This window comes from Podarcis liolepis (genome assembly GCF_965112155.1).
Source record: "Podarcis liolepis genome assembly, chromosome: 1".
In the NCBI taxonomy this organism is placed as follows: Eukaryota; Metazoa; Chordata; class Lepidosauria; order Squamata; family Lacertidae; genus Podarcis; species Podarcis liolepis.
In genome coordinates, this window is record NC_139554.1 from 104,145,051 (window position 1) to 104,168,449 (window position 23,399).

The 23,399-nt window shown below is 41.3% G+C and overlaps 1 protein-coding gene across 2 annotated transcripts in view; it reads left to right on the plus strand.

The window, feature by feature from the left end:
- GALNT13 (polypeptide N-acetylgalactosaminyltransferase 13) overlaps positions 1–23,399 on the plus strand; it is a 152,085-nt gene that overhangs the window by 41,228 nt on the left and 87,458 nt on the right. For both annotated transcript variants that reach the window (XM_083494134.1, XM_083494135.1), the window contains exon 3: positions 14,910–15,078. In XM_083494134.1, the coding sequence (XP_083350260.1) occupies positions 14,910–15,078 (169 nt within the window). The remainder of the gene's footprint in view (positions 1–14,909; positions 15,079–23,399) is intronic.

Here is a 23,399-nt window from a genome sequence, read left to right on the forward strand (position 1 = left end):
TTAATGTTATCACTTGCTGCCATTTTTTTATATTGTGGTTCTATTTCAGTTTTACTATAATCGTGTTTACATTGTTATAAATGTGTTTTGATTCATATATTACTGTAAGCAGCATTGTAAGAAAGGTTCTTTCCCAAAACATGGGATACATCTGAGACTTAGTACCTATTCTGGTATAAAGCATACTGGGACCCACCCTAAAGATATACTGCTCTTCAACATCCTAAAAGTGAAGGCTGCAGCACACTAGCATAGCTGGGGAAAGGCAGTTTTGTCTTGTTGGTGAATTCCCAAAGGAATGAATACATAGTTCTTCTGGGGTTTTAGGCTAGGCAGAATCTTGGGGGTAAACTTATTTAATGCCTTCTCTGTTTTCTCTTTCAAAGTAGTCTGTGGCTTTTAAAATAGCAGTTTCACTGCCTGTAAGTGTATTGTAGGGCTTGGTGTGCAGCCTACAGTCCTTTTCTGTAGGGGCTACATGTTCAGGGCTACCTGCTGCAGCAAATTTTATTCCATCTTCTGGCACGGCCTGATGTCTATGGGAACCACTCTGCTTGATGTCTGAGTTTGCCTCTGACCAAGAGGAGGGGCTTTCCCAGAAGCACCTTAGTCCCGCAGAAAGTGAAAATTCACAGGTGATACAAATTTTCCTTTTCAGCCCCTATGACTCTCTCCTCCTACAACTTGCCAAAAATCTCAGCGCTTGTAATAAGCCCTTGTGAATGTGATATTTCATCTTCAAAGGAAGCCTCTCTCCTGTGACAGATGATGAAATGTGTCTCCAGGCAGAGAACATGGAAAGTTACATTTTCATCCTTTGTAGACATGCTTTGAGTCAGCTCTGTTATCCCTGCATGAACTGAAAGGTCATTGAAGAGATGAACTGTTAATTTTTTGTTGTTGCTTTGAGGTTGTTTTTAATAGACAAATACATCCAAAAATCGTACTATTTTGAACGTGCCTGAAGCATGCTTGAAGATATGCTTAGTTAGAATTTTAGTTTTGCAGTGATCATATAAAAATGATATATCTGTCGATTTTAGTGATAGCTGATACAATTTTATTGAACCTCAGTAACAACGTGACTGTTCGCCTGTTCAGCATTTGTTTGTTCCCAACGTGATGACTCTCTTGAATGTAGAGATATAAGAAAAAAAAATCACTTTGTGTGTTCGGGACATATTTCTGTTTCAGGTTCTTATCCCAACTTTATACTGCATCTCTTTGATGTTGGTTAAAAGGAGAAGTTGCAAAATTTATCATAATTGGCTTGAGGCTTATAGCTTGTTTGCAACAGAGGCTTTACACTAAGGGAAAACACTTACACTTCTTCAAGGTGGGGCACCTGGTTTCACCTTTCCTTCGTACCCAGTAAAGCCTTCCAGGCCTCCTGAAAAGCTGCTTCTGAGCACTGGGGAATCCTGTGGAACTTCATAGGATGAGCGCATGAGTTAGGGCTGCCATACATCTGGATTTCTCTGGACATTGCCAGTATTTCAAAGGCAGAAGTGACGTCCGGGGGGAATTTATGAAATGTGGTGCTTCGTCAACCCTGGCATGAGGCTATATTCCAGCTGTGCAAAAGTCAGAGGTGTGTGTACACCCACTCAAACACCCCTTTTCAAGGAAGTAGATGACATCACGGTTGAAGGATGCATTCCAGCCAGGCCAAAACCATCAAGGAGGTTAAGGGGTTCGCCAAGGGAAGGCCATGAGGGCCAGAGCAGCTTGGAGGGCTGCATTTAGGCTCTGGGCGTGAGGTTCCCCACCCCTACTGTAGCACTTCAGTAAGAATCCCGACGAAGAAGGAAAAAAGCTAGCTTCCAGCAGCATGGCCACCATCACTGCTGCAGTAGCAATGTGTGTGCATATGTAAAACAGATATGTATTTAATAGTGGCCATGTCAAAGCACCTGTTTCTATTCACGTTATCTAGCGTTGCCTTACTAGTATTTGTAGAGGGTTTTTTATTTTTAAAAAAATTGAGGGTGGGTGCCTCCATATAGAGATACTGTCACCACTAAAAATTGGCTGCTGTTTCTTTAATGCTTAAAAAAGCTGGGTCAGCATGAGTCAGCGACCTGCACTGGGTTGTACTTGTATATATAGAGTGAGAAATGTTAGTTTGTTGTTGGGTTGGTTGGTTGGTTAGTGAAAGCTGGTAGTGTTGATGTGTGTACAGTTGGTCAGTCGCTTTTGCAGAAAGACTTTTAAGAATAAAAGCAGAAAGTACTCTGCAAGGATACTCTTCTCGTGGACTCTTTTATGCCGACAAGGGTCCGAGGACCAGGAGAGGTGACAAAGGGAGATCAGAACCCTTTCTTTCTTTTTTTACAAACACTGACAGATACATCTGCATGCATTGTGCTTTAAAAAAACAGAGAGGAAAAAATAGTGCAAGGTTCCCTCTTTCTCTCAGCTATGCCCCCTGGTACAGTGGTACCTTGGGTTACAGATGATTCAGGTTACAGACGCTTCAGGTTACAGACTCCACTAACCCAGAAATAGTACCTCGGGTTAAGAACTTTACTTCAGGATGAGAACAGAAATCGCGCGGCGGCAGGAGGCCCCATTAGCTAAAGTGGTACCTCAGGTTAAGAACAATTTCAGGTTGAGAACAGACCTCCAGAACAAATTAAGTTCTTAACCCGAGGTACCACTGTATTCTTAAATGAAAAAGAAAAAAAGGTTTCCCTTGACAGTAAATTGACCTGGCAAGAAGATGCTTGCAATCAAGTCGAGTCAATTTCACATTCCACTGACTTTGTGTAGGATGAAGGGAAGCAACTACAATTAGGAATGAGAATGAATTAATGTCCCTCTACAGTGAACCTTCTGCATCAGTTATCAATCTATGAGGGGACTGTGTCATTTAGTAACACTAAAAGGGAATTTGTTCAGTTGTTCTATGGGGGAGAAAGATAACCAGAACACTGAGGAAAAACTGGGATCTTCTGGAGACCAACCATTGAATTCCGTGGATGAGCAGGAATTTGAACCTGGACTTCCTATATTGTCCTCTGTGCATACACTACATTGAAGCGATGGGAGCATCAGCATATATTTAGTGAGCAGATGCTGCCAGATAATAGTGTAATATGCAGGGTTAAAAACTGTTGTTTCATCTTGAATGGAAATAATACAAATTGCTTTGATATAGGGTATCTGTGCTTTAACCTGCACTGATTCCACATTCGCATCATAATCCATTACGATAAGCTTTCATACATTTTCTTTTATTCCTGACCTCAAGCACCCTTATTTGCCAGATAATCCTGTTGCATTCGAGAGGATGCAGATAATTGATCTGCCTCCTATGAAATTGCTGTGAATGCCATGCAAGGTTGCTTGTGAAAGTTTGTTTTCCGCTGCTCCCAGGGGGCAAGACATGAACCAGTGGATTCAAACGATGACAAAGGAGATTCTGACTCAACATGAGGAATAGTTTTCCGATGGTAAGAGCTGTTTGGCAGTACAATGGAAAGCCTTGGAAGATCGTGGACTCTGCTTCTTTGGAGGTTTTGAAACAGAGGTTGGGCAGCCATTTGTCAGGGATTCTTTAGCTGTGATTCCTGCATTGATGACCCTTGGGGTGCCTTTTAAGTCTACAATACTATGATTCTGTAATTACTTGTAGCAGAAGGGGAGGCTGAAGTGCTGGGGAAGGCTGTTTATTTGCTACTCATGAAATGGGGCAAAATTATTCACTCGTGTGTAGTTTTTAGACCAGGCATAGGCAAACTCTTGGCCTCCAGATGTTTGGGACTACAATTCCCATCATCCATGACAACTGGTCCTAGGGATGATGGGAATTGTAGTCCCAAACATCTGGAGGGCCAGAGTTTGCCTATGCCTGTTTCAGACCATTGACTTTTTAAAATATATATATATATTTTTAAGATACAGAAGCTTACTTGGGATAGGAAACGTAGATTTGAAACTGAGAACAATGCTGCTTTAAAGATTTACTTTCCTGGCTTCAGCAAACTAGCTACTGATAAGTTCCATAAATAATGTCTTTACTATGTCATTATGAAAGCCTGGGGAGTAGTTAATATGTAACAGTTTATTTAACTGTGCAGGAAATTCTGGGCATTCAGCTCTAAAATTATTTTACATGCTGTCCACGTCCATAGTGAGCATTCTGAGGGTTAGAGATTTCAGAATGTGTTAAGCATAAACAGTTCCTTTAAATAAAATCCATGCAACTTTAGTGTTTGTTTATAAAAACTACAAACCTTACAGACATCTTAAGGATTACATAGCCACATTAGATGAATCTTTGTCCTGTTGTCTCATCATTACCATTCACCTGACACTCAAACTATGGTTAATTCTAAAATAGAAGCCTTTGATTTGCTCCTTAAAGCATACTCTTGTTTCTCTTCAGATCGTATAAATCTTTCGCCCTGATTTGCTCCTAAAGGTGAAAGAAAATGAGCCTAATGCAGGCGCTTTCCCATAAACTGTATTTTAGCTGTTTGGTCTGGTTCAGATGTAAACGATAAACTATAAAGACCATATCCGGCTATGAATTTGACCATACTTGAGCTGGAGCTCCTAGCCTACTGACCTTTACTGTTTTGTACTTGATGCTATGACTCCTCTCCTATTGACCAACCTACTCAGAGGGAGCACTCTGGGGAAAACAGCACAGGTCTTAACGTCAGGAGGGGCTGTATGATATGGAATATAAGGAACAGAGACAACTGTGCTAATGAAATTGGTCAAGACATAGGATGGCTAAAGGAAGTTTTTGCAAGCTCTACAACAGGGTAGCTAACCTTTAAATGTTGTTTGGCTCCAAGTCTCATCCGCCTCAGGCAGCACATCCTGTTGTGATTCCAACAATATCTGGCTAGCAACCAAAATTTTAAAATTATTGAAAGCAGCAGTGCACTCCGCTAAATCTTCTTGGAGTTTTCACCCAGAGCTGCATGGCTGAGAGGGGAACTCCAGCCAATACACCACACTGGCCCTGGGTTAGGATTGCTCTGTGAGAATACTCTTCTTACGGCTATCATAATATCAGTCTCAGCCCTGCTTTCTCTCGCCCTCCCCACTTAAAGCATAATGAAAGCCCTCACTGGAACCTATTCTCACTCACCAACTCGCCTGCTCCCTTGCTACTAAGTAAGGGATTTCCGCACAGTGTAGAAATACACTTTTCCAGAAATTACCCCAACCCTCCAGAGCAGATTTAGGGGGTATGCAAGGAGGGCGGGGAGGTCTTGTTGCATGAGTGGACCTTGTCCTACACATGCAACAGCTTAGTTGAATCCTGCCCAATATCCCCCTGCCTCCATTCTAGTGGTTGTTGGGGGAGAAAGACATAGCAGGACACATGGTAATGCATATTTTCAGAGGCTGATAGCATGGCATGGGGCTCACACTTATGGTTAATCCTTCCCCCTATTTGTTACACAAAAAACCTTTTATCACTTTATGATGTCAGGGCAGGGTACATTAAAATTTTAAAACCAAGAGCTGCAACTGACAAAAATAAAGTACAGATAAGAGGAGTAGATAAAACCACAACATAATTAGTAAAAGAAATGATAATCAAAACCCCATACAAGGTGATTAAGCCCCTAGAAATGCCTGCTGAAATAGCAGTTTTTTTAAAAAAAAACAACTGGTGCAAAAAACCCTCACTGTGATCAGGGGCTAGAAAGGGGTTAGTTTAACCTCCAGTTTGCTAGTAAAACTTCATTACAGTGTCGCAAAATGATGCATGTCTAAGAAGTGTGTCACTGACATGAGAAGTTTGGAAAGCTTTGTGATGGGGCATTCTACACCTGGAGTGCCATGGAAGAATAAGTCTTTTCTCTGATTGTCACATTATAGATGTCCCTTAAATGTGGCACAACCAGATGAACCTCAACTGTTGATCTTAATACTCTGCTCACTCAAAACATTGCACAAAGCACAATCTTGGTATAGATTTAATCAAAAGTATTTAATGGGTCTGACTTGGGTTGGTGTGAATTGGATTGTGCCCAGCTCATAGGATATGATATGTGAGGGAGATCATTGTATATTTACCTTGCTGGATGATATAAATCAGTATTTGTATTCAATATATTCTACTGTGAATATATTGTGATGTCAGTTGCCTGTTCCCTGTCTAGGACCACTGCTTTCTAGGGACTCTCTGGACACACAGTCAATTTATCTATTTATGAAAAAGTAGAGTAACAATGAAAGGTATATGCTTCAGGATGACAGATGCAGTATATGTACACTCTGTGTGCACACAATTAAAATAATGCAATTGTTTCTTTGCTCTTTTAAGGTTGCATCCCTTAACAGTCACAACATGTGTTTGTTTTAATTATCTAAGAGTTGATTGGTATAGGATTCATCACCAGTAACCATAGATTTAGGCAGTTAGCTTTACTGTGGAAAATGCCCAGCAAAAAAGGAAAAACAGGTGACAAAGCACACACACTTCTTTGTGCTCTTCAGCAATGAAAACACTGCATTATTATGAAGGTACAGTGGTACCTCGGGTTACATACGCTTCAGGTTCAGACTCCGCTAACCCAGAAATAGTACCTTGGGTTAAGAACTTTGCTTCAGGATGAGAACAGAAATCATGCTCCGGTGGCGTGGTGGCAGCAGGAGGCCCCATTAGCTAAAGTAGTGCTTCAGTTTAAGAACAGTTTCAGGTTGAGAACGGACCTCCAGAACGAATTAAGTACTTAACCTGAGGTACCACTGTATGTTTTCAGAGGATTTGATGGTTATATGTGCAAAGGCACATTGAAAAGTGCCAAGAAGGCTCCTGCTGCTGAGGGAAGATGCAGAAATTCTGTTTGGGGAGAAATAAAAGAGGGGGAAACAGCACAGCTATCTCAGTTTGTTCTGTGCTTTGAATATTTTTATCTGCACAGTGCTTTCTACAAGACAGAGTGCCAATGGGCTTGGAGGCATGTGGAGCACTCCATTATCATTCATCCTTCTTCACCAGAGCCAGGTGAAAAGCTCTATTCTCACTAGACAGAGGGGGATCTATTTTTTAAAAAAGAAAAGGTCAAGTATGCATTTAGTAATGGTTCCTGTGCCAAGATGTATACATCTGAGGGATGACAGTCCTCTTGACTCTTTAACAGTGAACATGTTCTCTAGTTTAAGTATGGGCAGACTTCAAGATCCAAAGTGGGTTTTACCAGAACCTTTAGACCCACCCACCAGACCCTGGTGCAGAAGACACAAGGAATCCCAAGCCCAGGAATTTGTGTCAAGAACCAGAACTAAATGGAGCTCACAGTGCTTCCACACAAAAAAATCTACTTCTGGTTACCCACAGATTTCTAAATTTCAGCAGTTTAATTTGGGAGAATGGAGTGATTTTGCTGATGCTATAGTTCAGAGTTGGAAATATTTGCTGTTCATCCAGAGATCTACCAATAGATTTAGATTCCCATCTCTCATCAGCCCCAGCTAACATGACCAATCGTCAGAGTTATGAGAGTTGTGGCCCAGCAAAATTATGGAGGGCTACAAGTTCCCCAACCCTGTTCTCAATCTACCCATCTAGGTCTGGCATGGATAGTAGAAATAAATTATGAGGGGTTTTTTTTTGGGGGGGGGGGAATCAGAATTGGCCTTTTCTGTGCTATACTGGCTTGATACTTTGAAGGATCCACCTCCTTGATTATAGCTCCTTTTTATGGCTAGGGTTGCTCTGGAAGTGCTTCGCTGCTTTTTCATTAGCAATGCTCTGAAGATTGCTGAGACTCTATTTTAATATGTGAAGTAGACCATTTAGAATGATTGTTTATTTATCCATTAAGGTATAAAGATGAAAACATAAGAGTCCTACTAGATCAGGCCAACAACCCATATAGTCCAGTGTCCTGTTCTCACAGTGGCCAGCAAGATGATCATGCGAAGCTCTCAGGCAGAACCTGAGAGCACTTAAACAAAAGCTGTTTTACTTGTATCACACATATGTGATCAGCATATCTAGAATTTTTCTCCTTCAGTACTGAACAACTGAATCTTCCTTTCTCTTCATGAGGCAAGTGCTTTCTGAAAATCAAGATGATTGGAGGTTGGGGGACATCAGCTTACCCAAGTGACTGTTTAAGGAAATAATGCTTTTTAATATTATAGTCAGTTCTGCCAACCAGAGTTGCATCTGTTTTGCCTCCTTGCAACAGAATACCACTCCCTCGCATAGGATTGCATGAATTTCTACAATGTGTACTAAAATTGTGATGTTACCATTGCACTAAATGGGCCAAAGTTATAGACAAAGACTACCTCTTTTTTTCACCTTTTGAGCAGGGAGGCACTGAAAATAAAGTGTGTGTGTTTTGCTACATGTATTTTTCACTTCAGTGTCACATTGAACACTCTGTGTGGAGCCACACACAAATCTTTAAAATGAAAGAATGTGGCAATTATTGTTGCAGTTTATCAATACTACCACATAGTCTGCTTAGCAAAATGATAGTGTGTTTCATTTACTGCATTCATTTCATCTAGGTAATTCACAGCTCATTTAGATCATTACTGGAGAAATAGCTTCACTTTCCTACTGTTATATTTCTTGTAATCTGTAAGTACCAGCAGACAAAAGGTTGTGCTCTGGGTTTTCAGTATCGACCTGCATGAGTCTTTTTAAAAGGTTGAAAATATGTATCACAGTTTAAATCAGTGTGGTCTGCTTAAAAACACAATGATTATTTAACTACCCAATAAATTTCATTTGTCTACAGTGCAGTAGTCAAAATGCATACTTTTATAGACATGGTCATTACTAATGAGCAGATTTGGAAAGCTAAAGACACAGAAATTATCTAGGCAGGCCCCCAGCTGATTAAAAGTTGGCTTAAAGTTTACTCATTTATTTGGCACACATCTAAAACATAAATGCGTTTTGCTGAAATGTGCTCTGTCAGTTTAGTATAATTTTAGTACCACGGTTAATATTGCAAATGATGCTTAAGCTCTTCTTTGCATAACTTTTTTTGGATGATTGTTCGTTAGTATATAGTAATAACCTTATTTATATGTTATTCCTGTGTTTGCAAATGCTTTACTGCTTATGCTCAATGTAATTGCTGCAGTTAGATCAGACTGCTGTGGGAGCAACACAGTCTTGGTGCAATCTCAGTGACAATTGTTGCTACAACAAAATTTGCACAAAGAATGTCAAGTATTCAATACATATGAATATGTTGCACACATGCATCATCTCCCAAAGCTTACAACAACCTTATTAGGTGGTGGTGGTTGTTGCTTCTGCTGCTATTACCACCACTGTTGTCAACTGTATCTAGATTCAAACTAGAATTTGTCATGCAATCAACACTGGTTTCAGTCAATAAAGTTGTCATCTGAATGTTGAGATTTGGTATAATTATCTAATTGGTCTCATTTTTAAAGGAATGCATTAGGCTCTCAAATGAATAGACAATTTGAAAACTATATAGAAGAACTAACAAATTTTGTTACATAATGATGCTAATGTCCAGCCTGGACCCTTTGTGAAATGCCCTTTTTTATTCAGGGTGAAGTTCATGATAGGTTTTTCCTATAGTTGTCTGAATGTTGCAACCTCAATTTGTTCAGCTTTTGGGGAACATTCCATGCTTCTATTTTCAGATACCTATCCCCATGGACAGCTGCTAGAGTTAGCTCATTTCCCTCTTTTTCTTTAAATACCTTAGTTACATCCTTCCCTATTTGTTATTTTCTTCAGAATTAGTCAAGACTTCTGATGTGCCTTTCTAAAGGGGAATGCTTTTTAATTTTCTGACACGAATCCCAAGAGCTGATGGTTGATGATAAGGGAGAATCACCCTGAGGTTGGATGATGAGCCACTCTGGTTGGAGCATGCTGCTTTTGACAGACGGAAGGATTATCTAAAATGATAAGCCCCTGTCAATTCCATCTAGCCTTGCTATAGTTCTTTCATGTAATGTTATAAGTCTCAGCAGAACTAGAGTTTGTGTTGCCTTTGTTTCCTTCCTACCAGCAGACAAGTAAATATAGCATTTCTCTAGCTTCATGTTGACTCCTTTATTTTCCCAGTTTCACTCTCTTGCTAGACCAGGAAAGTATGTGCTTTGCAAATGAGCTTTTCTCTTTCTCATAGAATCATAGAGTTGGAATAGACCACAAGGGCCATCGAGTCCAACCCCCTGCCAAGCAGGAAACACCATCAGAGCACTCCTGACATATGGTTGTCAAGCCTCTGCTTAAAGACCTCCAAAGAAGGAGACTCAACCACACTCCTTGGCAGCAAATTCCACTGTCGAACAGCTCTTACTGTCAGGAAGTGCTTCCTAATGTTTAGGTGGAATCTTCTTTCTTGTAGTTTGGATCCATTGCTCCGTGTCCCCTTCTCTGGAGCAGCAGAAAACAACCTTTCTCCCTCCTCTATATGACATCCTTTTATATATTTGAACATGGCTATCATATCATCCCTTAACCTCCTCTTCTCCAGGCTAAACATGCCCAGCTCCCTTAGCCATTCCTCATAAGGCATCGTTTCCAGGCCTTTGACCATTTTGGTTGCCCTCCTCTGGACACGTTCCAGTTTGTCAGTGTCCTTCTTGAACTGTGGTGCCCAGAACTGGACACAGTACTCCAGGTGAGGTCTGACCAGAGCAGAATACAGTGGCACTATTACTTCCCTTGATCTAGATGCTATACTCCTATTGATGCAGCCCAGAATTGCATTGGCTTTTTTAGCTGCCGCGTCACACTGTTGGCTCATGTCAAGTTTGTGGTCAACCAAGACTCCTAGATCCTTTTCACATGTACTGCTCTCAAGCCAGGTGTCACCCATCTTGTATTTGTGCCTCTCATTTTTTTGCCCAAGTGCAATACTTTACATTTCTCCCTGTTAAAATTCATCTTGTTTGTTTTGGCCCAGTTCTCTAATCTGTCAAGGTCGTTTTGAAGTGTGATCCTGTCCTCTGGGGTGTTAGCCACCCCTCCCAGTTTGGTGTCATCTGCAAATTTGATCAGGATGCCCTTGAGTCCATCATCCAAGTCGTTGATAAAGATGTTGAATAAGACCGGGCCCAAGACAGCCCGGTCTGTTTCTATCTATCTCTGCCTTCAGTTATTCTGGGTCCTTAGGACTCCACCTTGTCTCTCTGTATATAAGGCAATTCTCTGCCTTCAGACTTCTCTTTTCCTATTTCCTTAATAATAATAAAATAGTTCTGACAACATGGGTGGGCTGCCTGTGTAATACACACACACACACACACACACACACACACACACACACAAACACATGCTGTATATGCTTTTTGATCTGTGTGTGTATGCATCTGCATTTCCCACAGCAAATGCCATTATTTTCCCTCATAAATAAATATTTCAGTTCTCGTGTGATTGTTGCTAACTCTCAGCAGATGCACATACTAATGCTTGTTGGTCAGTTAGCAAAACAGTTATAGTCAACGCAATCCTGCCTGCCGTACTCAGTTGTCTAGGAAAATTTCATCCAGCAAATATCCCAGAGTAGTATCGCTAATTAACCACAATTAGCTTTTTCTGTGAATACCAGTGCAAGATATATACCCATGCACATAAGTGCACTGGTATGTGAACAAATTATTATGAGTTGGCCGGGTTGGCCTAATATGAAATATTTGCAGCATGAATGTGCTGGCGTTGGTTTGGAGCTCTTTTATCACATGTACCTTTCATTTGGCCCTGAAAGTAAAGAAGAAGAGGAGGAGTTTGGATTTGATATCCCGCTTTATCACTACCCGAAGGAGTCTCAAAGCGGGTAACATTCTCCTTTCCCTTCCTCCCCCACAACAAACACTCTGTGAGGTGAGTGGGGCTGAGAGACTTCAAAGAAGTGTGACTCGCCCAAGGTCACCCAGCAGCTGCATGTGGAGGAGCAGGGACACAAACCCGGTTCACCAGATTACGAGACTACCGCTCTTAACCACTACACCACACACATCAAGAGGATGCTCCAGTAACACTCCAAATGTTCCTTTTCAGCTATGGCTTCACATTCCCCACACATGACATCATATGATGTCAGGTGTGGTACAGGTTTGCATGGCAGGGGAAAACAGCCCCATGGGACAAATTACTTGCAGGCCAGATTTTACTCCATGGGTCAGAGGTTCCTCATACCTGCTATGCAGGATGATTAGTTGCAACTATTCTATGATAAGTAAGTTATGTACAACTGATTTTGTCACATACGTACAGACTGTCAATAGTAAGGAAGCTACTCACTAAACAAGCCTGAAAAGATAAAAAGAATAAGTTGCATGCTGATGCTCAGTTTCTCATTAGCTGCACTGTTCATTAGCTGATAATGATGTATCTGTGCATTGTAATTCTGTTTGCAGCGTTATTTAACAAGCAAGCCAGTAGTGGATGAAAATGAACAAAAACTAAGCTGTTGAATGTCTGGGCTGAATGTCATATATGAGAACAATTAAATTTAGTTCATGATATCAATGAAATTGCTGTTGTCTGTTTTTTAGTAATCGATTTATAGTGTGCATGTATTACGGAAAAGTTAATAAAAGATAATATTTGTTAAAATTTAAAGAACTGTAGCTCACGCAAAACTCTCAATCTGTTTTCAGGATTGTTTTTTCTCTCCTGCTCTTGTTTGGCTGCCTCTGCTTCTCTTGAAATATGTGAATTTGCTCCCCATCCAAGTCCCAGAAGCACTGTTCCCAGGATCCTATGTAACGCTCACTCAATGAACCCTCCAACAACTTCTATGGATGTTGCCAAAGGGGCATATTGGAGGTTCCCAGGAATAGTGCAGCCCTTAACACCTTTTTGTATAAGTCCCCCCTCTCAGCCCTGTCCGCATGAGCAGGGAGGGGCAAGGCTCTTAGCACTTCTTTCAAGCAAATCATGTGCAACTAGTTCAATACTGAAAGCTGCATTGCACATGTGGCATGAACCAGGGCAGACTAGAACTAACAGGTGGTGGAAGCATAAACTCAACAAATTCCAAACATGCTACAGTTACTTATTTATATCATAAAGTTTATGTATATCCCTTGTTTGTGTATATACAAAGCCCTAAATAACTTGGGGGCCCAAATATCTGAAGGAGTTCCTCCTCCCATAGAAGCCTATCTGAATGTTCAGGTCAGCAGGGGAAGCCCTTTGATGATTAAGTGGTCATGGCCGTGGCACATTGGAAGGCCTTTTCGGTGGTGGCTCCCCTGTTACTGGAAAGCCTTCCCCTTGGAGATGCATCTGGCATTGTCACTGCACTCTTGTTATTTCATCAAGATGAACCTTTTTGCCCTAGTTTTTTTTTTTAATATGGCAGAAGAATGAGTTTTGATTGGCTACCACTGTAATATTTTGTGTGTGTTTCAATTATGGTTTTAAGCAGGGTTTCCATACGTTGGTGATTTGGCCATCAGAAACAGAAAGTGCTGAAATGTCCAGACGTATGGCAACCCATGTTGGAAATGTAATTTTTTGCGAATTTCCTTAAGCTTAAAAACTTCTTTCTTTTTTTCTTTTTAGTTTGTTTTCTGTTTAGTTTTTTTTATTTTTTAGTTTCCCTGTTTTAAGTGATGCTTTATTGTTTTTAAATCTGTTTTATTGAATGTAGGTATCCTGTCGTAGGTCCTTGCAGTGCATAAATAAATTCAAACAAAGACAAATATCTTTTTGCAATAAATGGTCCCTTGCACCATATCACATACAATTCTGGTGAGTTCCTCAGTCCTCAGGTACAGCTACACTTGGCAGAGGGAACTGGTGAAAAATTGGGGATACAGCCTTTGGGCAAGCAGAAATGTTCTCTGTTCACAATACAGTGGTACCTCGGGTTACAGACGCTTCAGGTTACAGACTCTGCTAACCCAGAAATAGTACCGTGGGTTAAAAACTTTACTTCAGGATGAGAACAGAAATCATGCTCCGGCGGCACAGCATCAGTGGGAGACCCCATTAGCTAAAGTGGTACCTCAGGTTAAGAACAGCTTCAGCTTAAGAAGGGACCTCCAGAACGAATTAGGTTCTTAACCCAAGGTACTACTGTATAAAGAAGACAACTCCTAGGGATATTTTCAAACATTTCCCTTCACATTGTCTATGCCCGAGAAACTTGTGGGTGCGGATGTGAAGTCATATTGAATATATCGGTATTGATTGCTTGAAGGACCAAACTACTACTGGAGTAACACACTTTGAAGTTGCATTGTGTTTTTTTCTTCCTCCTTTAAAATTAGAACTAGCAGGTGCGTCAATACTTTATTGTTCCTTTGGAGAGGCACTGTACTTTTGTACTGTAGTCCTTGCAGGAGGTGACGTTTTATGGTTCACTGTTTCAATTCTTTGTGTTCTTTCTTTTTGTTATGTTGGTGCTTCTTGACTAATCAATAAAAAATATTAAAACTAAAGGGAGAGATAAATAAATGGTAGGTGCTTGGGGACCTGGGGAGATGAGGAGGATGAGGATGCATTCAACCCTTTCATCCTTTGTCATGGTTCCAGCACCCCACCCCTGAAGTTGCTGTTAGTCTTTGAAGCAAAGCTCCCATTGGGACCAGTGGAGACTTCCCTTCCAGGGCTGCCACAGGTGGGGATTTCTGTTGGGGCTATGACATCACATGGTTGCTGCAAGGATAACATGGGATGAAATTATGCATATAAACCCGAGCTCCTTAAAGGGATGGAATGTGAATAAGTAGTTTAAGTAATGACTTCATCACAGAATGCTGGTAATAGAAAATGTATTCCCCATACTCTCATTTTTATTGATCTGACTGCAGCCTTATGAAATATGGACCTGAATGTACATGAAGAAGAGTTAAACTCACAGCTTCTTATCTTTAGACCCAGAAAACAATAGATTGGAAGTTTCTGCATGATGAGAACAATGCAGAATGGTTAAGGATGTGCTTTTTCTTGATGTCTTCTGTTACAGCTGTTATGTCAAGAAGCCAAGAAGGACCTGGAGAGATGGGAAAGGCTGTTGTCATCCCCAAAGATGATCAGGAAAAAATGAAAGAACTCTTTAAAATCAACCAGTTTAATCTTATGGCCAGTGACATGATTGCATTCAACAGAAGTTTGCCTGATGTAAGACTAGAGGGGTAAGTTTACACATTTGGCTTGGTTTTGCAGTGTGTTGCATTGACATTCCCAATATTTCTAATCTGTTTTATGTTATTATCATATTTATTTTGGATATTTTTAAACCGCCTTTCTAGAAAATGCCCATCAAATAAAAATTATGGAGTATCATTAATCCAACAAAGATAAAAACGTAAGAACAACCAATAAAAAATACTCAGCCAGCCAGTTAGAGGAGCTTCCCACAGCACTGACAAATCACAATCCAGGCTGTAAAAAACGCTTGAATATGTTAGTTGGAATAGGTATGTAGTTACGACCTTCTGAAAACCGGACATATGGCAGCCCTAGTGATGTTGCAGAAGCTAACTGGGAAAATCTGACAACTTCTAGGTCAGTACTCTTAACTGACCTAGGGTAGGGTCCACTTCACAGTTTACAAAATTTCTCTAGAATAGAATCATAGAATCATAGAATCATAGAGTTGGAAGAGACCACAAGGGCCATCGAGTCCAACCCCCTGCCAAGCAGGAAACACCATCAGAGCACTCCTGACATATGGTTGTCAAGCCTCTGCTTAAAGACCTCCAAAGAAGGAGACTCCACCACACTCCTTGGCAGCAAATTCCACTGTCGAACAGCTCTAACTGTCAGGAAGTTCTTCCTAATGTTTAGGTGGAATCTTCTTTCTTGTAGTTTGGATCCATTGCTCCGTGTCCGCTTCTCTGGAGCAGCAGAAAACAACCTTTCTCCCTTGCAATTGCAAGCTGTAGGGATTTTGTGTGTGTGTGTTGTTTCGCATGAAAGTAGCAGCTATGTCCTTGCCTGTGATGGGTTATGGTAGCGCTAGCTTAGCTGGGGTGAGCTAAAAGGAGCAGATCTGGGCTGGAGAGGAGACTGAAGGCCAGTTGAGAGGTTGTAAGAGCTGCAAGAGACGGGTAGCACTCAGGTGAGGGGCTAGAAAATGCCATATAGGCCTGGCAAGCAGAGCCAGACGTTAAGTGTAAATGCTAAGGTAGTCAGAAGATTAGAGTATACATGCAGATGAGCATACATGCAGATATCATCATACACGCATCTTGAAGGAACTGCAGCAGGTAATTTGCTGATGAATGGTTAGCCAGCATGTGTATTCATTTGGATTATGCAGACCTGGGAATGGAAGTGAGGTTGCAGAGAATGCTTGTTGATTATTCCATACTGAGTTGGGGCTTTGCATTGCTTTCAGTGGTTGACTGGAACTGTTAATTGAAGCCAGAGGAGTGTGCACAATCCATCTGTAAACTTGTAAACATGCAAATGTGTATTAACAGTGTCCTGCAACTTCAAAACATTCGAGGTTTTTAAGGCTTTCTATATTCTGTTGTGATACATAACTGAGAATTAAAGCGCCTTCCATTTTGAGGTGACAACACCTCTAGCAGCCCTGTCCAGTTCTGATTTGCTGTCATTACATGGAATCTGACACTTCTTGTAATGCGTGGAACGTATTTTGCATGCTCTTCCCATTTAGATATAGCAATGTCACTGTAGGTGTTCTGCATCTGCAGAGAAAGATAATTCTGGCAATTGCTAGTAATTCAATAGGTGTCACAGAAAACATTCCTTCTAACTAATACACACGGAGATATTGAATATTAGTATGATCAGCATGAAGAAAGAGGGGGGGAGACATTTTTTAATTGCCTTGATGTGTCATGTGGTATCAGTCGCACTATGTAATATGTGTTGTCGGCACGTATTAAAAGCATTACAATAGTAAATTAGATTTTTCAGGGAAGAAATGACACACTTTACTCATGTCAGAGGCTGCTGTATCGTCTTCAAGACAATTCTTCACTTACATAGCCCTTAGGGTTTGACCAGCGGACAAGTCAATACAAATCTAGGGCCCTTTGGTGTGGGATGGGCCTCCTGTCTCCAAACTGCTACCTTACTTATTGAAAAAGCTGGTGCTCTGCTCTTGCTACCACCCAGGTGGCCTTCAAGATGTTGCTGGACTTCAACTCACTTCCTCCACAACCATTTGCCCTGATGCCTGGGGCTGGTACGAGTTGTAGTCTACCAACGTCTGGAGGGCCACAGGTTCCCCATCCTGTTTTATAGCCTAATCTTATAGCACAATGCTTCACCCCAGGGGGAATATGGCTCCTCTTTCTTTCTGCCTACCACAGGAAGTGGATGGTGGCACATGAATGGTAGCCTGGATTGTGTTCGTCCCACCCATCAATACTCTACTCCAGCTGCCACTATGCCACCTATAATTACTAGGGTGGCAACATACTGTAGGAGGAGGCTTGCTGGCTGGCAGCTTTTCTGAAGGTGGGCATGGCATGGAATCCTTATGTTGTTGTTGTTTAGTCGTTTAGTCGTGTCCGACTTCGTAACCCCATGGACCAGAGCACACCAGGCACTCCTGTCTTCCACTGCCTCCCGCAGTTTGGTCAGACTCATGTTTGTAGCTTTGAGAACACTGTCCAACCATCTCATCCTCTGTCGTCCCCTTCTCCTTGTGCCTTCCATCTTTCCCAACATCAGGGTCTTTTCCAGGGAGTCTTCTCTTCTCATGAGGTGACCAAAGTATTGGAGCCTCAGCTTCACGATCTGTCCTTCCAGTGAGCACTCAGGGCTGATTTCCTTCAGAATGGTTAGGTTTGATCTTCTTGCAGTCCATGGGACTCTCAAGAGTCTCCTCCAGCACCATAATTCAAAAGCATCAATTCTTCGGCGATCAGCCTTCTTTATGGTCCAGCTCTCACTTCCATACATCATTATTGGGAAAACCATGGCTTTAACTATATGGACCTTTGTTGGCAAAGTGATATCTCTGCTTTTTATATATCTGGAATCCTTATACCAGGATAGAATTCCAGCCCCCAGAAGGGTTCCAATGATACATGAACTACACAGAGATTTTGGCATTTGAAGCTGCTTGTTGTGGTTATAGTGTTGGGTTTGGTCCTGGGAATAGCCTTCAAATCTCCTCTAAGGCTACCAGCTAGTTTTGGGCACAGCACATTTTATCAGTCTAGTCTACTAACTGGCTTCATTGTTAGCATAAAGTGTCACTCTTGAGTTCTTTGTTATACATATTAGCTTTTTTAAAACTGGTTTTTCCCCATTGACATTTGGAAATGTAACCTTAGCAAGAGCAGGCGATCTCCCACCCATCTGGTCTAGGGAACCACCCACTAACAGTGCCTCAGTCTTATCTGGATTGAGTTTCAGTTTATTGGCTCTCATCCAGTCCATTACTGAGGCAAGACACTGGTCTAGCACTTCCACTGCCTCATCTGCATATGTAAAGGAGAAATAGAGGTGGGTGTCATTAGCATACTGCTGACAACATACTCCAAACTTCTGCAGAACTTGATGGGGAAACTTGACATAGACACACTGTTTCCAATATTATACTGTGCTCTAGAAATACAGTGGTACCTCAGGTTACATACGCTTCAGGTTACATACGCTTCAGGTTACATACACTTCAGGTTACATACTCCGCTAACCCAGAAATAGTGCTTCAGGTTAAGAACTTTGCTTCAGGTTGAGAACAGAAATCATGCTCCGGCGGCGCGGCAGCAGCAGGAGGCCCCATTAGCTAAAGTGGTCCTTCAGGTTAAGAACAGTTTCAGGTTAAGTATGGACCTCCAGAACGAAGTAACTACTTAACCCGAGGTACCACTGTAGAATGTAAGGCAGGGCTATGGAAAGGAGGAGACGATATCATTGTGAGATTGGTTCTCAGTGTTATCCATTCTGTTCCATTGGACAAAGTAAATAGGATGCAGGAGGCGCAATTTCCACACATACCCTCCTTCAGATTCTGAGTGTCACCAGTCTCTCCAGCTGGGTGGTGGCATTGCTTTCCTCAACCTTATCTGGGATGATTGCAGCTTCTTTTCATTATCTTCTATACAAACCAAGACTCCCATTCAGGTGTGCCACACAGTATACAGGCTGTGGATAGTAAGACTGGAGGAGGAAATCTGTCCCTCAGCTTTACATTTTTTAGTATCTTGAAACATGGAGTTACAGAATTTTAAAGCACCTGTGTTTTCCTAACAGTTTACTAGCCTGAAACACTACTAGGGTTGGGGAGCAAGATAAACTCCCTCCCTCTTAACTACATGCCTCATTGTTGATTATGATTTCCCTTTCCCTTTCTCTCCCCCCCCCCCTTACACATGGATGTGTTCTACTCTTTTAGAGTAGAAAAAGGTCTCTACTGGCTTCATTGTTATTGGGATTAAGGGCCAATTCTTATTTTATGGAGCAGTATGATTGGGAAAATGTTGAAAAACTGCACATTATCCACTTGAGTTGCTTTGGAGATGGAGAGAAAGATTAGCCTCTTAAAAACCTGCACTTTGTGCGTGTGTGTGTGGTTTTTTTTTAAAAAATTGAAATACTCCTTCATCTGCTACTTTGTTCCTACTCTGGCACAAAAGCTTTTTGAGCTTTTAACTAAATGAAATTCTTGCACAGAGGCAACTTTTGAAAAATTAATGCTCTATTTAGAGTTCTAAATCCCTAAGGAAAGCTTGATATTCAAGCCCACATTCTGAGTATGTCATTGTTATGAACAGTGACAGTTGAAGGTGTGAGTGAAGTCTCTTTGTTCTTGCAAACTGCAGACCTATTTATATTGCATAATATAACACGATAGAGACATTTTCAAGACACTTTCAAGACACATTTCCCCATCTATCACCAGATAGATAGATAGATAGATAGATAGATAGATAGATAGAAGATTGGATATAGTGTATTTTGGTTCAGCAAAATTCAGCAAGGCAGTGTCAACAGAGTTGTTTTTAAAGTGTTACTTCTGGCTAAGTAGGGAGAAAATTATAAATTATTTATTGGCGCAAATTACTGCTTTTGAGTAATATACAGAGGGATTTTTTATTACTGTACATTTGAAAATTTCATATCTGAAACAGTGCATCAACCTTCTATTATATACTGTAATAAACATTAACTCCAGTATCGAGTTACTGCTTGAAATAGATGGCTCATTCTGTAACGCTGCTCTAAGGAACATACAGCTGTGTCCAAAACCTTGAATGTTGCACACAAATATAAAAGGAGAAAACATGTTATTTACCAAACTGGCATCTCTGAGAATTTAAATTCTGATCTGCATTTCAAAATGCTTTGCATTCAGCTTTGCATTCTTGCAGTTTCCACAGCTGCTTCGATATGAATGAAATGCATATGGTTAGGATCTAAAGCACTGCATACAAACCACCCATCACATCAGCTTAGGTGCTCTACAGTGGCATTCCAAGGGATGCAAGATTGCTCTGCTGCCCAAAGCAGAAAATGAAAGCTCCCGTGTCTGGGAGCACTTTGCATGCACTCCTGTACTTAGAAGAAAAGGAGGCTGCCTTACACTAAGTCAAGACTATTGCTCCATCTAGCAGATTGTTGGCTGCACTGACTGGCAGTAGCTCTCCAGGATGTTGGCAGAAGACATTCCTAATTATACCTGGGAAGATCAGGTGATCTGTATGCCTGTCCAGTGTGTTTCTGAGGTGCTGTTTGTTTCCTGGCAACTTTAAGGTCCCTGCTCTCATTACTTTTTGTTCTTTATCTGGGATCAGACAGCTCTTCAAATATACAACTGTCCTCTGCAAAGCAGGGCACATGAGCACCCACCTGTGACAGCTGGGGAATCAGGAGTAGGACCTTGGATACTGAATGGAAATGCGGGGCAGAACATTGGTCTATAAGATACACCAAGATCTCAAGCCATTTAGGACTTTAAAGCCAACACTTTGAATTGAGCCTGGAAACAAATAGGCAACCACTGTAGATGATTAAACCAAATGAGTATAAAGTTCTAGAGTTGAAGATCTCCTTAGGAAACCCTTGAACCTTGTGCCCCCCTCCCCACAGCTCTGATATTTAAGTTCTTATATTTCCATGATGAGTTTGGGTAGGATTACCCTACCCCACAACTTTGAGGCCTACTTAGTATTGTTATGGGGTTGGGGGAGGAGTAGGCTGTATGCTACCACAGGTGTTTAAATTTAAGCAATGATTCAAATTCCTGGAGTAGCCAGGCTAGCTTCCTGGTGAGGTGATAGCCCAGGTAATGGGCCATTAAGGGAACAAATAAAATGACTCTTTGCTACACAGATAATGGTTAGGGCCCCCTTCCTCAACTGGTTGGTCGAAAAACAAAGAGAAGAGTGGAATTATGTGAACTAGAAGCTGAAGAGTGGCAGGCTGGGAAATGAGAGAACCATGCCTGATTTCTGCTGGAACCCAAGGCTGCAGCTATGGGAGAAACAAGGGCCTTTTGGAGTGTTAATTCTTTGAACCCCTCCATTGCAGGCGCTCTCTCTCTCTCTCTCTCTCTCTCTCTCTCTCTCTCTCTCTGTGTGTGTGTGTGTGTGTGTGTGTAAATAGACCATATATCATAAAGACACCACAGTCTCCACTGTGCCTCATTTCCAAAAGCAAGCACGAGCCTGGAACCCCTGGAATCACCACCTGGAGATTGGGGTGGAATACAACAATGCAAAGACCACTTTAGGATAACACTGGCTTGTGCTTTCCACAAGTGTCTGGTCTAATCAACAAACATGTTAATAATAATTATTGCGTCAGTCTTGTAAGGCAAATTTTTCACTGTAAAACCTGGTCACTCCTCTTCTTCTTTTTCACAGAAAGCAAGATGGATTTTCCATTTACTGTAGTTGTATAAATTCTAACAGTTGTGAAATATTGGGAACTGGCCATTGTTTCAGAAGATTCATCAAGTCCTTTGATGACTGAATAGTAGCTTTGGTAGTTGTAAAATACAAAATGCACCCAAATAACGAGTGCATCAAGCTTTTTTATTTTACGCCATACTTTTTGATTGCTGCTGTTAACTTTCTTAATGTAGAGCAATAAATAGTAACTGCTAAATTATCCCGTTACAATCCGTAAAGTCACCTAAGCCACTGTGTTTGGATTTGGTCCTAAATGATAACTGTTGCCTCTTAAATCGCCCGTAGTCACTGCAGTTTCTCATCTTGTCTGACTGCTTTGCTTCTATTCATGTGATGTATTATCTACCCTTGCATTGCTGAAATCAATACAATCCTGAAAGGGATAAAGCCACAGTGGAACAGTTTATGGTCACATAATTTGTACATAGCTAAAGGGAACAATAGTAAATAGGTATGTAGTGCACTCTGTTTTCATGTTATTGATCTTGGAAAGTGTGTTTTCATCACATTTAAACAGCTGTACTTACTTCATGCGTATTCATAAATCTACATTTGACAAATGCATGATTTCCAAAGGAAAACATTTCACTCACTAGAATATTGCCAGCAATCAGAATTATTGTAATGTCCCGAGGAAGATGAAAACAGGGTTTTCTTTTATTTGTTTGTTTACAGCTCCTGTAATTGTAGTCGTGTTTCTTTTAATGTGGCATAGTTTTGAACAGGAAGAATAAATAGCACTGCTGTTTTAAGTATGCAGTATAAAATGTAAAGGTATTTTTATGTGCCTATATGTAAATCATCCCGGGGGGGGGAATGCTTAAACACACTGGCGGAGGAAGAGGGGGGCGGGGGGAGTGCATCGCCCCAGGCACCACGACCCTGGTGGGGTACCATCGCAGCTGCACGCCACGCCCCAGAACTCGCACCATGCCCCTGCGGGCAGCACACCACACTTCCAGGACGTGCGCCAGCCATGCCCCCACCTGCTCTCCCCCACTGCTTAGACAGTAGCATCAGATTTTTAGGTGCAAGTGCTGCATAGTATCAAAAGAACATTTTTGAGACTTGTAGCTAGACAAATTGAGGTGGTAATGTTGGCTTTTCCCCACCAACAGAGTCTCTACTGCTATGTCTCTGCCTCACCAGATTAGCTGCTCATGATTTTTCAGTAGCACGGATACTAAGCATAGATCAAGGAGATATTGTTTACATTTTGAGGAGGTTTAATAATCCAGCCATCAATAAGATGTGGGAAGGAGAACAATGCTGAAACGCTGTTTTATTTGTGCATGTGAACATAGATGTATGTCTGAGAGTGTAGGCATGTAAGGCTAAATGAGAAATACCTTTTGATGTTTTGTTTTTTCTCTCTGTGTGCAGATGCTTGGTGCTGAGTTTATTATTTGCTGTTTTTAAAACATTGATTCTTGTTATTTTCAGTGTTTTGAGAGCAATAAAATGTCTTTAGAAGGTGGATTTCATGAGTCTTAATACTAAGATCCCTGTTACCCACAGCATAGATTCATTTGTTACCAGCAGGAATCTTTCTTGCAGGTTTAGGGAGATTAATATTCTGCTTTCATTCTGCTTTCAGTGCAGCAACCTTGGGG